The following is a 14821-nucleotide window of genomic DNA, read 5'->3' as shown; positions in this document are numbered from 1 at the left end:
CCCTCCTCCCCCCCGGACCGGGCGACCACCCCCCTCCCCCCCCCCCCCCCCCGCGCCGGGGACAGAAGACCCTGCCCCCCCCCCCACCCCTGCTCTGGGACAGAAGAGCCTGCCCCCTCAATGTGCACCTGCATTTGATATGCTGACAGGAGAAGGAAAGGAAGAATGTCAGAGACAGAAAGGATATGAATATTTACTGCTCACACACACCTGCAAACATGCATGAGGGAAATCAGGCCCTGAAATCAGCTGTTTGCAGTGGATTTTTCTATCTATGGATTTCAAGCCCCTTTTGGTTTCCTACCTAAATTTGCTTACTTTATAATACTGCTTTATGTTTAAGAGCTCTTCCTCAAAACCTTCTAATACACCTGTTTAATCTCTATTTAAAGACCATGTAAGTCCCTGCTCCAAACTTGTAAGACATTTTACTGAACTAACTTTCTTTACATTACATTAAACAGAAATAAATTATATAGTACTCAGGAGGAAAAACAAATGAAAACAAGCAGAATAAAACCCTCAAAGAAACCAAAACTCAGACTGAAAATTTAAGTTAGGAATTTTCCAAATGTACGTATGTAGTAATAAACAAGTTATGTTACGGCAAAATTGTACAACTCTGAAAGAAGTACTAGAATGTGATCCAAGGCACGTCAGAATTGTCTCCCAGGACAGGACTCATGTCACCTGGCTGGTCCCAGCAATACCATCTGCCGACCACACACCTGGCTGGTAACACTCTGTTGACACTGATTGTTGGCTTCTCTGACCCACGAGTCAACTGGACAAAACATGACAGAACAGGAAGCATTTGCAAATTAGTTTACATTTTGAAATTTAAATATTGAAACCCATAGCTGGAGAGTGACTACCAAATGCTGGTGGTAGAGGGTGGCCTGCCCGCGAGCGGTGCGGTGCAACCCGCGGAGAAAGGAACTGCCGTGGCAGGACCGTCACCTGGCTGGTTGTACCCACTGTCAGTCTCATGAAGATGTGGCTTCCTACGAATGTGGATTTTACGCTCACCTAAACCCTTCTGCCCGGGGTTCTTAGCGAAGGTAAAGGTAAACTGATAAAAATCCTTAAACTTCACCGTGTCCTTCAGTTCCTGCTCCAGTCTCGGCAGAAGGGCTCTCAGCTTCTCTGTGCTGTCACACCTGCAATGAGAGACAGCGCTGTGGTGGCGGCGGGAGACACGCCTCCCCGCCCGCCCGGCAGCTCCCTGGTGCCCGCGGGCTGCAGCGGCCTGACGCTCGGGTGACGCTGGGGTCCCGGGAGGCAGACAGCTTGTGGGCCCCCTGCCCTGGCTAAAAGGACTGACGTCCAGAACTGATTGTGGTGATGGCCGCACTGCTCTGCGAAGACACCAAAACCACCGACCTGTAGACTTTAAGTGGGCGAACTCCACAGTACATGAATTATATCTTAATAAAAAAAAGAAGAAAAGGAAAAAACAAAACCCACAATTGCTTGACTTCCTCTGTATGAGTTGGAATACAGACACACTTTCACCCACACACAGGCCAGGGCCCTGGGATGACAGTCGGGCAAGTCAGAAAGACCCCATCTCCTCAGCCACCTCGTGGAGCCGAGCCACTCTGCCAGCTCCCCATCTTGGGGTCTCTTCCTACGGAAGAGTTAATAAGGCTAGAGTTAAAAAATCCAAGTATGATAAAACGCAACTTCGCTGCTTTATAATTGGGTTTTCTGGATGGGGGAGGGGGACACAGGTGAGGGGATTGAGTGCACTTATCAGGATGAGCACTGAGTCATGTACAGAATTGTTGAATCACTATGTGGTTCACCTGAAACTAATACAACAATACGTTAATTATGCTGGAGTTTTAAAAATAAATAAATTTAAAGTAAATAAATAAATAATAAAATTGGATTTTCCTCCAAAAAGTCAACAACCTTTAAGAATACTAAAAAGCCTTGGGACTCCTGGGTGGCTCAGTTGGTTAAGCGCCTGCCTTCGGCTCAGGTCATGATCCCAGGGTCCTGGGATCAATTCCCACATCGGGCTCCCTGCTCAGCGGGAAGCCTGCTTCTCCCTCTCCCTCTGCCCCTCCCCCTGCTTGTGCTTCCTCTCTCTCAAATAGGTAAAATCTTCAAAAAAAAATTAAGAAAGAATATGAAAACTCCTTCAAAGCAGAAATCTAGAATAGCAAAACATAAAATCTGTCTTTTTTACTTCGACTACCCAGCAAGGAAAAGAATAACAGGCACGCTTCACGGATGTGCACCCCAGTCAGCAGGGCTTTGGAGAGAGCAGAACACCATGCATCAGCGGCCACAAGCCCAGGAGGCACAGCCCTACAGCTCCAGGGACCCACACCGAGGGTGGTCGGGGGCAGCGCCTTCCCCACCACTGGCCTTCCCTCTATGGGGCCACCACGGGCCCTCCTGTGTGCCTGCATCACCCCCGAACGAGCACTCCCTGAGAGTCGGCTACCTCAACTCGTAACTTTCTTCATGGGAACTCATGATGTTATTTCTGTGTCGAGTCTGTGAGGTTCACTATGCTGACTCAGTGGAGTCATTTTCTGTGTCAAGGAGCATTCCCCTGTGTTCATACTTCCTAACTTATATATCCCACCGATGGTAACTATTCTGGCTGTTTCTGTTTTCTGGTAACAAAGAAGGTTGTTCAAAAGGTTCCCGTACAGGGGTGCCTGGGTGGCTCAGTCGTTAAGCGTCTGCCTTCGGCTCAGGTCATGATCCCGGGGTCCTGGGATCGAGCCCCGCATCGGGCTCCCTGCTCAGTGGGGAGCCTGCTTCTCCCTCTCCCACTCCCCCTGCTTGTGTTCCCTCTCTCACTGAGTCTCTCTCTGTCAAATAAATAAATAAAAAATCTTAAAAAAAATAAATAAAATGTACAGGCTTTAAAATGAATAGGGCTCTGCTCAGCACAGAGTCTGCTTAAGACTCTCTTTCCCTGGGGCGCCTGGGTGGCTCAGTCGGTTAAGCGACCGCCTTCGTCTCAGGTCATGATCCCAGGGTCCTGGGATCGAGCCCCGCATCGGGCTCCCTGCTCAGTGGGAAGCCTGCTTCTCCCTCTCCCACTCCCCCTGCTTGTGTTCCCTCTCTCGCTGTGTCTCTCGCTGTCAAATAAATAAATAAAATTTAAAAAAAAAAAGGTCCCCGTACATGTCTCCTGGCACACACGTAAATGTGCTAGGTAGGTGCAAGCCCGAGTGGGCCGGCTGGGTCACAGGGTCCACGAACCTTCAGTGATGTGATATCAAACTGTCTTCCAAAGAGACTGTCTGCTTCACACCACCCCCAGCAGGAGAGCAGGGTTCTTTTCGCTCCCATTTTCACTGTCTTACCTTAGCCATTTCACAGAGACAGTTCACTGTAGCTCTAACCTGTACTTCCCCAGTGAAGTAGACTGAACTTCTTGTATTTTGACTGGCTATTTGGAAATTCTCTTTTGTGAAGTGCCTGTTCAAGTCTCCTGTCCGGTTTCAACTAGGTAGCTTTTTCTTATTGTTTTCAGGCTTTCTTTACATATGAAGGACACAAGCCTTTGTCAGCTAAGCAGTTTTAAAGTACTCTCACCCAGAATGTGGACTGCCTTTTCACTCCCTTGGGGGTGTTTCTTGATGATCAGTTCTTATTTTAGTTTAATATTCTCTCAGTCTTCTTCCCAGTGTTTGCTTGTGTTCAAATTTTCCCTACTGCATGGTCATAAAGATACCCTCCTGCGTGATTTTCCCAGAGGCTTCCAGCTCTTGCCTTTAGGCTTTCACACGGACATCTACAATGCACTGGGAACTGTTTTTATATGTATGGTGTAAGGTAGGGATCAAGGTAAGTTTGTGACTAGCCAATGCTCACAGAACCATTTATTGAGAAGATGTCCTTTCCTCACTTCTCTGAAGTGCTGCACTGGCCAGAAGTCAAAATGTACACGTGTACGTGCATTTGTTTTTCTTTTTTTTTTTTTTAAAGATTTTATTTATTTATTTGAGAGAATGAGAGAGAGAGCACATGAGAGGGGGGAGGGTCAGAGGGAGAAGCAGACTCCCCGCCGAGCAGGGAGCCCGATGCGGGACTCGATCCAGGGACTCCAGGATCATGACCTGAGCCGAAGGCAGTCGCCCAACCAACTGAGCCACCCAGGCGCCCCGTGCATTTGTTTCTTGCTCCCCATTCTGTCCCACTGGTCTATTTATCTCTGTAGTGGTGCCATGTAGTCTTAATTACTGCAGCTTGAAAAGTCCTAATTAGCTGGGAGAGCAAATCTTCCCACCTTGTTAAAAGCTGTTGACTATTCTTGACTGAATTTGCATATACATTTTAACTCCATTTGTCAAATTACACATATAAAACTACTACTTATTGGGGTTTTGATTGATATCACACCAAGTTCATAGACAAAGTTAGGGATAAAATACTGACTGTTCCAATCTATGAATGAGGTTTATGTCTCTATTTATTCAGGTTTCCTGCCTCTCAATGAGTTATTTACTCTATGGAGGTAGCACACAACTTTAGATTTATCCTAGGTGTTTTGTATTTTTCATGCTACTGAAAATGGCGTATTTTTAAAATTAATTTTGCTTTGTTGTATTGTTGCATTCAGTATTCTGTAATAAGATTGATTCTTGTTTGCTGATCTTCAGTCCTGCAGTCTGGCTGACCTCACTTATTGATTCCAGTATCTTACCTGTGGATCAGACCAGGTAACACCTCCTGTTCAATGCTGAATAAAAGTAGGCATTCATGTTCCAATTAAGCATATATCCTGTAGGATTTGGCAGGAAAGGTGGGGGGGGGTGGTCAGCTTAAGGACTATCCCTTGTATTCCTGGTTTGTGGTAAATTCTCTTTCAAAAAATTATGAATGAAGTTGAGTTTCATCAAACCCATTTTATGGGTTTGAGATAATCCCCCCTTTTCTGTTGTTAATAAATTACACTGATTGACTTATTATAAACAAATCTCACAATCCTGGGCTATAACAAACTTTGTCATGATAAATTATCCTGATTTTTTCGTTGATTTGTCTTGGGGGCTGGATTTAGTTTGTTGATAATTTGTCTAAAATTTTTGCATCTTATGCATCTTTGGAATCTCACGACTGAAAGTGGCCAATAATTTTCCATTCTCAAAATATCCTTTTGTGCTTGCTTCAGCAGCACATTTACTGAAATGTCCTTTCTAGGTTTTGTTATCCAGGTTGTGTTGGCCTCAAAACAAATCAGAAAGTGTTTCTTCCTGTATGATTCTCTAAGAGGTTGTGTAAAGTTGGTGGCAGTCTCTTCATTAAATGTCCTGTAGGATGTGCTGGTACACCAATCCTGGCCAATTGTTTTCTTTTTGAAAAGATTTTAAATTATGGGTTCAAATTTAAGAGTTACAGAACTATTTATGTGTCCATTTCAGTAAATTGTATTTTTAAGAGAATTCCTCTCTTGCATCCGGGTTTTCACATTTATTAGCACAGAGTTGGTGGTAATATATTCTTATCTTTTAACATCTATAGGATCTACAGTGATGTCTCCCTTTTCATTCCATATTGGTTATTTGTTACTTACTACTTTTGTAAATCTTTTCAAACAGCAAGCTTCTGGTGTTATGGATTTTTTCTATTAACTTCAGTTCTATTTCCTTAAATTACTGCCTGTTTAAAAAAAATAATTCCTGGGGCGCCTGGGTGGCTCAGTCGTTAAGCATCTGCCTTCGGCTCAGGTCATGATCCCAGGGTCCTGGGATCGAGCCCCGCACCGGGCTCTCTGCTCAGTGGGAAGCCTGCTTCTCCCTCTCCCACTCCCCCTGCTTGTGTTCCCTCTCTCGCTGTGTCTCTTGTCAAATAAATAAATAAAATCTTTAAAAAAAAATTCCTTTCCTCTACACTCTTTGAGTTTAATTTCCTGCTCTTTTTCTACTTCTTGAGATGGATGCTCTCCTTACTGATTTTCAACTCTTCCTTCTAAAATATGCATTTAAGAAGTTGAATCCTGCAAGTTTTCATGTGTAGTGTTTTCTTCATGATTCAAAATATTTTCTAATTTCCACTGTAACTTCTTACTCCCAAGGGTTTTCAGGAGTATACAATATCTACACATATTTCAAAAACCTATCAAGTTATTTTTGTTCTACCTTAATTGTATTGTGGTCAGAAAATATACTGTGTATCATTTCAATCCTTTGAAATTTGTTGCAACTTATTTTATGGTGCGATTTATAGTCGATATTTATAAATGGTCTACTCTTCTTCTGAAAAGAGTATGTATTCTTCAACATCAAAGGCAATGTTCTAAGTACGTCCATTAGGCCATTTGTTGTGCTGTCCAAATCTCCTATTTCCTTACTGATTTTCCACCTGCTCATTCTATCAGTTGCTAAGATGTGTGTGAGAATTCCCCACTTTGATTGTAATTTCTATCTTTCTCTTGTAGTGTTTATTTTTGCTTTAAATAATCAATTGCCTTCCATGTGAAATAAACCCTTCCTCATTATGAAATGTCCTTCATTATCTCTAGAATTACTTTTTGCCTTTAAAGCTTGTTTTAATATTGACATAGCCACACCAAATTTTTTTGGTTAAATGTTTGCCAATTACATCAACTTTTATCCTTCAAATTGTTCTGTGCCCTTATGTTTTATTTTTTTATTTTTTAAAGATTTTATTTATTTATTTGACAGAGAGAGAGATAGCGAGAGCAGGAACACAAGCAGGGGGAGTGGGAGAGGGAGAGGCAGGCTTCCCGCCGAGCAGGGAGCCCGATGTGGGACTCGATCCCAGGACCCCGGGACCATGACCTGAGCCGAAGGCAGACGCTTAACGACTGAGCCACCCAGGCGCCCTGTGCCCTTATGTTTTAATCGTATCTATTGTAAGCAGTATACAAAATAGTTGAGTTGATTTTCTAAAATCCATCCAATATTTAGTTTAGTTACATTTAATGTAATTATGTAAATGCTGACACATTGACTTTCAATCCTCCATTTTATCACTGCTTGCTATTTGTCCTGTGTTAAGCTAATTTTCCTTATGTTCTTTTTTTCTCACATTCTTTTGGATTGAATTTATTACTTTAGTCCTGCTCCATTATTTAGGAATTATATGTAAATCACACATCCTCTACCATTTTTATCATGATTGTAACATACACATAGAGAGCAAGTATTTTCTCCCACTGTTCTCTCTTTAGTTAAGCAGAGCTCTTAACTGTGATGAAGTCCAACTTATTAATTTTTTCCGTTACAGCTAGTGCTTTTTATTCCTTAATCTGGGTTTTAATAAAGATACTCTCCCACATTTTGTCGAGAACTTTAAAGTTTTCACTTTCTTGTACAGGTGTGCAATCCAGCCCACATCCATCTCTAACTGTGGCCAGTGCTCTGACGCAGGGACCGAGGTGATGTGTTCTCAGGCTCACCCGGTTATTTCAGTGTCGGCTGCTGAAAAGACTCTTCTCTCCCCACTGAAATAATAAAAATTGATGAACAATCTTCAGATGAAAAGTACGAAGACTTCACTACTTCATTTCAAGACTTACCTAATGCTACAATAATGAAGTCTGCGTGCTGCAGGGCTAAGGATAAACAGACCCACCAACTACAACAGAGTCTAGAAACAGATCCACAATATGGCTAATTTCTTGTTTTTACAAAGATGTCAAGGAATTCCATGACGTTTATTCAGTTCACTTACGAATCCACAAACCCCTACAGAAAGAATGTAGGATTAACTGTTACAGGTAGGTATTCCAACCACTGTCAGGGGTTAATAGCCAGGAAAAAGTGTGAAAAATAATAGAGCTGACACAAAACCCAAAGTATGTTTTAAAGCTTAGTGCTGTTTAGACTACGACAGTCTTTTACATCCCTAAAAGCACTGAGGTTATCTCTACAATACAGTTTACTGTCACACTGATGATACTTAGTATACAATACTTTAATATCTACAAAGTGCTTTCCCTTTTAACTGCCCTGTGAGATGTGAAGAGCTGCACCATTAAGTAGCACTGAGTTATAATCTTAAATTGCATATAAGGAGGCATGAATTTACCTAACACATTTTGGGAAGATTCACACTCAAAATCCTAAAAATACATGTTTTAAATTATAACACTTATTAGGGTAATAGACAGGAATTCTTAAAATTTACCCATACGACGTATCTCTAGATCATGCCTAAGAAACGCAAGCGTTTCCCTAAGAAGCACTTATTTCCAAAACCTCCCATCTGGGGAAGGTTCTCGCAGATGATTCTGTAATAGGTGTTTTCCATTCTAGAATTCCCTATAGTTCACCTTGGCTTTCCTGAGCACACAGAGCAGGAAGCAACGTGCTGTCACACCACTGTCGCAGAGATGTCTTTTGTTTGGTTTTATACGACCACCAGCAGCAGGGTAGGTCTTGCAGAGTTCACCATCTGAACACACAAGACTGTTATATGTAACAGAGTCATCGGCTTAGTGGAAAAACCATTCTATTCTTCCCCCTGGGATGCTGTACGTCCATGCCTTAAGAACATGTTTACCTTAGACTTTTAAGCTCCTTCAGCAGCTAAAAATAAGCTAGTTTAAGCTGTCAACACTGAAATATCACAGTATCAGCAAGTCAAGCAAGTTGGCATTTAGACCACCCTAAGAAATAGCTCAGTAAGTTTCACGATCAGAAGACATTCACATTACATGCTTTCATTTACTTCTCTGACTTATCTGACAAGTGAGAAACATCTTAAGTTATTAATGAAGCTTTTATCCCAACCCTGTGGGTAGAACAGAGAAGTGTTACAAGCAAAAAACCAAAATGGTATTTTATTGATGTTTAACACAGCAACACAAATAATACATTTAGGATACAGCATCATGAAATAAATTGAATGGCTGAAGACAAACAAAAACACCCTGGTATTTACTGTGAATTCAAAACTGGAAGGATAAAAATTAAAAAGAAAAAAGTAAATTACAAAAGGGATTAATCTGAATGTACTAAATAAAACTTTAACTGGAGTTTAAAAGGAAACCAAAGGCTATTATTAATAGAGAAGAGGCATAAAAAATTTATAAGATACACACAGAAAATAAATTAATTTGAAATGAATGTTTATAGGTCGTTGAAAAATAATTAATGTTGAAAGCATCTTCCTTTTCGAAAAAATTTAAACTGAGACCAATTTACTTACCCCAGCTCTGTCATGCCATCTACAAATTCCTTTTTGCTAAATTCACATTGCGTCGCTGCCCTGAATTTCCATGCTATAACCAAAACGCTGACGCTGGCAGGATCTAGGTTTAAGTCATCACAAAACTGTTGAATCCCGTCAATTCCAATTTTATTTTCATCTTGTGGGTCTACAGTTAAAATCAAGAGAGAAAGAAATTTTGCTATTTTGAAAAGTACCACTAAAATGGGTGGTTAGAATCATAGCCCTAGAAAGCATGTTTCAGATACCTCAATCAATGGACCACAGTTTTCTACTGTATATGAAACAGCAACAAATAATAATTTATCCAGAAAAAAAAGCCCTATTTTAAATATCTAGGTTACTGGAGTTTAGGGGAAGAAAAAAAGAACACCGCAACTTCTTTGAGAAGACTTAATCATTAAGAAAAAAATTAATTTCCATAAAGTAAAATAAAAATTCAACTTTATACAATTCTAGTTTGTCCAAAGGCAACCCTAACCCTAACCCTAACCCTAACTGCATCATAGGGCGCCTGGCTGGCTCAGTCGGGGTGGGGGGAGTGTGCAACTCTTGATGTCAGGGTCGTGAGTTTGAGCCCCAAGTTGGGTGTGGAGATCACTTAAAAATGTTTAAAAATCTGTAATTTTTAAAAATATTTTAAAATTTTAAAAATATTAAAAAAAATACTGCATTTGTAAAGTGTTTACAATACTATAAGTTTTTATCACAACCCTGCCAAAACAATGAAGAAACTGATGTTTTTCTTTTCAAAGTGATTTCATTTGCTATAATTTTAATGCTACCGTACAACATTTAGGTCGCAAAATCATTTAGTTCATGAATCCACATTTAATGGCTTAGAAATTCAGGCCTCCCTCACTCCCCATTTCTGGTTTAGAAATGAAATTAAGGAACTTAGCATTTATCAGAAAATCAAATAGTAAAATCTATTAGAAACATCTCAGCAAGACCTCACCAAACTAGGTCTTGTAATTTCCGACAGAATGCACGTGTACTAATATATCATCATGATGTATGTGTTAATTCTGTTGGTTTAGAAGGTACGAATAGAAAATTTGTAGCTTCTTTGCTCAAATAAAGATTAAGTGTCACAAACTTTTCTTCCATCATACAAAATTTAACTTTGGTCACTTAAGTATTCATAGGCTACATTTTTACAGGCATGTCGTTACCAAAATAAAATAAAATAAAAAGTATGCCGTAAATTAAACAAATGAAAGCACAGGCTTCCTCCCAACCTGTTGTCCTGTATAATGAGTGAGCAGCTGTCCCAAGGGCTTCTGCTTCTCACCCGCCTTCCTATTATTCAATGCTCCCAGAGTTACAGATCTTCAGGAGAGCAAAATTGCCCCCAATGTCCTCACCTCATAAATTTCACAAGCGATAATACTATTTGAAAGTGTAGAAGTACTCATTTATTTGTATACATTAACATAATAACCAATGTTATATTTGTTAACAGTCTTTGAACAATATATCTATTTCTAGACCCAAGATGATTGCACAATGTGTCTACTTTAAATGACAAGAATTGCATGAATAAAATTAAATGATAAAAGGATACTGTTTAAACTAAAGTAACTCTCACAAAGTATTTTTTTTAAAGGCGCTAGACATATTTGAATCACTTCAGAAATCTGCATAGCATGTGACTCACAAACTTAGCTCCACTCCAATTTTTGGCAAAATTAACTTAGCCAAAAAAATTTAAAGCACATTAAAGCTTATTAAAAACAATGATTTTTCATTTTGAAAACCAATGTTCATTTTTCAAATACAAATCTGCTCTTTCTACCACAGAGTATGTTTCTGTGCCAAAGATTAAGAAAAAAAAAGAATGTAATTTTTAATCTATTTTCAGACCTAAATAGATTAAAATATACACTTGATATTTTCAAAAGTAAAAAATGAAAATAAACAAGAATTTAAAGCCCAGGAGTTCTTCTATTTGGGTTAATACTTGTTTAAATGAGGTTTTTGAAGGTTAACCTTAGAAAGTGCTAGAAAGAAAAAATAAACGAACTTTGAATAGTTGTTGCCTCTCCAATTCCAGCACGGACTGGACATGCGATATGAAATCCGACAGCCTGCCGAGGGAGTCAATCGGTACAGACTCATCAGAGAGACTTCTTCCTGCAGCACAACCATATTTTGATGGGGAAAGCTCCATTCTAAGTGCCGATTTTAATAAAACAACAATGGTCCCCAACTTATAGCACAAACGTTTCTTTGCTAAGAGCTGCCCACCCCCCAGCTCCCTCAACTGCCCAGCGGCTCCAGGCCCACCACGTGGCTACCCTGTGTTAGCAGAAGGACGACTTCCACCCTCAGGTCAGAGTCACTTCTTCAACTGCCCTCTCGCCAGAATCCTCCAGCTTACGCAGAAGTGCGGGGGCATGTGTGTGGCCGGGACAGCACGCCCCCCAGAAGGAGACGATGCTGCGGGTGGGCGCGCGGGCCGTAGACCCTGCCTGGACCGGCTCACCACTGCCGCGTCTGCAGAGCCCACTCCTGTCAGCCCAGCCCGGCCCAGCCGCTCTCAGTCACCAGTCCGCTGCAGCCGAGTCCCAGAAGGAGGAGGAATAGCCTCCTGGGGGTCTTGTGAACTGGGCATGAGACGTCCAGGAGCTAGAATACTCCTGCTGCCTGCCGTCTGCCCCCGGCCGCGGCCTCCTCTTACCTCTGTAGCTGTCGTACAGCTGCTCCAGCTTCTTCTTGTCCACCGCGCTTCTCATGGGCTCCTTGAGGAAAGGTCTGGGTTCGGTAAGAAGTCGCCTGCAGCCACGTCTAGTTTCCCCTCATCCTGTGTTACACAGCAGACGGCACTCCTTTGGCCACAGTGAGGAAGTGCCATAAACTGGAGACCGTGTTCTTCCGAGGTGACCTACGTGTACGCGTGGGACACAGAAGCAGCAGGAAAGCCGACACCACGGGCCCAGAGCTTTGTTTCAGCGTCCCATGACCACCGCTGGTATTCCAGCCAGACTTCGCTGTTTCTCACTGGGTCAGCTTCACTGCAGAACCCCGGGACAACACGCCCCGTTCTTCATTACTCGAGAAGACTGCACGGTCTTCTGAAAACTGAAACGACAGCAATTTAATAACAAATATGCAAAGTGTAATCTTCAAACAATTATGAGAATCAGTATTTTACACCAAATACATTTTGATCTCTACCCGCTTCAATTTGCATAAAACACAACATTATTTTTTCCCTAAGTCTCAGGAAAATCCCTCTTCTACACACGTAGCCCTGTGATGCAGCAAGGCTGGGTATTTGACCCAAGGCGCGACCGTATCACCACAGCCCATCTGCAGGGTCCTCTTTAGCTTCAGTTAATTTCAGGCTCTAATGAACAGGAGAAGCGCTTCACAGTTTGTAAACATTCATGTTTCAAGTTTTTCCCTGTTTAAAATCAGCAGAGCCACACTGATGAAAACATATACAGATAACTAAGAATAGTGTTAAACACTACTTACAAAAGTTCCAAAGCAGCCACAAAAAGCCTGTTATGACTAAATGTAATAATATGAATAACAGAAATATCTGTGTATACGAGACAGAGATAAAATGGAAAAATAGGGCAGAGGCTGCGGGAGGAAGTAAATAACAAAACTGCCAAGTAACTGTACTATATATAGTACGTAAGGAAACAAAACAGCGTCCCCGCACTTCCAGATATGGGATGGTTAGGTTTGGACTTATCTAAGGTAACCTGGAAAAGGACATCAGAAATGAAAGTGACTCACTGGCCTCTGTAAATCAACAGACTCTAATCTACTAGATGCTAAAGCTCTAAAACGTTTCACAAAATAAGAGGAAAAGTTTCACTTGAAAGGATTTATAGTCAATCTCGTTCAAAAAAGGATGTGACAGTTTATAAAGCCACACACAGTACATTATAGCTTACAAAAATATGTAAATGGAATACACGTGCCTATGGAGAGACTGAGGAGGGAAAAAGCAGGAAAGTCAGGGGTGAGACTTAGACACACACACCACATCCAAGAGATGAACGCAGGCTAAAAATTCGGCTCTGAGCTTCCCAGCTGCCAAACCAAAGACGAAAACAGGACTGGTCAGGAAAATCTGTTTTCATAAGATTTAAAAACCTACCAGTGGCCCAGAGGTGGCCCAGCTCCTCCTGGCACTGAAACCCAAAGGAGTGGCCCCTGTGGTCACTCATGAAAGGGCGACTGCCCCATGCCCTTCCTGCCCTTCGCAGACCAGCCCCTCCCCCAATGCCGACCCTGAACAGCAGAGCAAGCTCCCAAAGCTGCTTCTCACAGCATCCCTTACTGCATGCTGATGCCAAAATAGCAGAGTACAATTCAGCAGGAAAATAACATCGTGCAGTCCAAATACACCGCTCCCCAGGTACGGTCTGGGCATCCCAGGGCCCTGAGACCTCTCAGGGATTCCACCAAGACAAAACCACCTTCACAACAATCCCAAGCCATTATCTGCCTTTCTCATGCTCACTGTAATGCAGCAGAGGCCACGTGACTTGTGATCTTTGCAAAAATGCAACATAGATATGCAATCAGCTGATTATTGTTATTTTTAAATATACCAATGTTTTTAAACTTTTCATTGTAACGTCTAATACAGTAAATCCTGATGGCTACAACTCAAATAAACAAAAGCTCTTTGGGGCTCCAGCAATTTTTTAAAGTGCCTACAGGACAGGGTTCTAGCAAGTCTCAGAACTGCTGATGAAGCATAAACAGGGCACTGACCTTTTGGCAACTTAGAACAAGGACTGTTCATCATTTGGGGTCTTGGGTCCCTTCTGGAAACCGGTGAAAATCACAGATCCTCTCTCCAGCAAAACATGTGGTTTTGCATAAAATGTGGGCGTTTTCATAGATCACTGAAGCCTACCTATTGGTTCCTCAGAGGCGAAGGGAAGGTGAAACTTAGGTTATAGGGCCCAGTAAGGTAGATGAGGGGCCGCTGGTCTCTGTTGCAGCTACTCAGTTCTGCAATGTGTAAATGACGGATGTGCTGTGCACCAATAAAACTTTATTTACACACACGGGCAATGAGCCTGTGGGCTGCAGTTTCTAATCCTAATCTAGACTCTAGAGGAATATATAGAATATATATTCTGTACGCTATTTCCTGAAATTGAGCCGCTGAAAAGAACTAGACAAAGAGCTTGAGGTTGTATTTTCTGGTAAGATCGAATTTAGCTAAATTACGACAGGTCCCATATGCTTTGACAGTAAGCTGACAAAAGGGACAGCAGCATCTTTTATGAAGGTGATGGCCTCCCCGAGGGAGGGTGGGTAAAGCCAAGGGCTCCCTCAGAAACTAAAGTGGAGAGAGATGTTCCATACCTCCTAACATCTGTATTATGCAAATTGCCATCAGTGCTAGATTTTAAAATTCTGTCATGGTTGCAAAATAAAATTTGGTGCACATAAACAATGAAATTCAGCCATAAAAAGGAACAAAGTACTGAAAAATGCTACGATGTGGATGAAGCTTGAAAGCTTTATACCAAGTGAAAGAAGTCAGATACGAAAAGCCAGATGTCATATGATTCCATTTACATGAAATATCCAGATAGGCAAATCCACAGACAGGAAGCAGCCCAGTGGCTGCCCCGGGCCTGGGGGGTGGGGGGTATGGGGAGTGACT

At 41.8% G+C, this 14821-nt stretch overlaps 1 protein-coding gene across 1 annotated transcript in view; it reads right to left on the bottom strand.

Annotated features, from left to right (window-relative positions):
• The window catches only part of DCUN1D2 (defective in cullin neddylation 1 domain containing 2), a 38022-nt gene that overhangs the window by 19768 nt on the left and 3433 nt on the right, over positions 1-14821 (bottom strand). The window contains 4 exon segments of the mRNA XM_021696022.1: positions 1030-1160; positions 9151-9319; positions 11855-11923; positions 11926-12255. Of these exon segments, the coding sequence (XP_021551697.1) occupies positions 1030-1160; positions 9151-9319; positions 11855-11923; positions 11926-12028 (472 nt within the window). The 5' untranslated portion in view covers positions 12029-12255.

Source organism: Neomonachus schauinslandi, chromosome 3 (assembly GCF_002201575.2).
Source record: "Neomonachus schauinslandi chromosome 3, ASM220157v2, whole genome shotgun sequence".
NCBI lineage: Eukaryota > Metazoa > Chordata > Mammalia > Carnivora > Phocidae > Neomonachus > Neomonachus schauinslandi.
The sequence above is the reverse complement of the archived record's forward strand: the minus strand, read 5'-3'. Positions and strand labels throughout refer to the sequence as shown.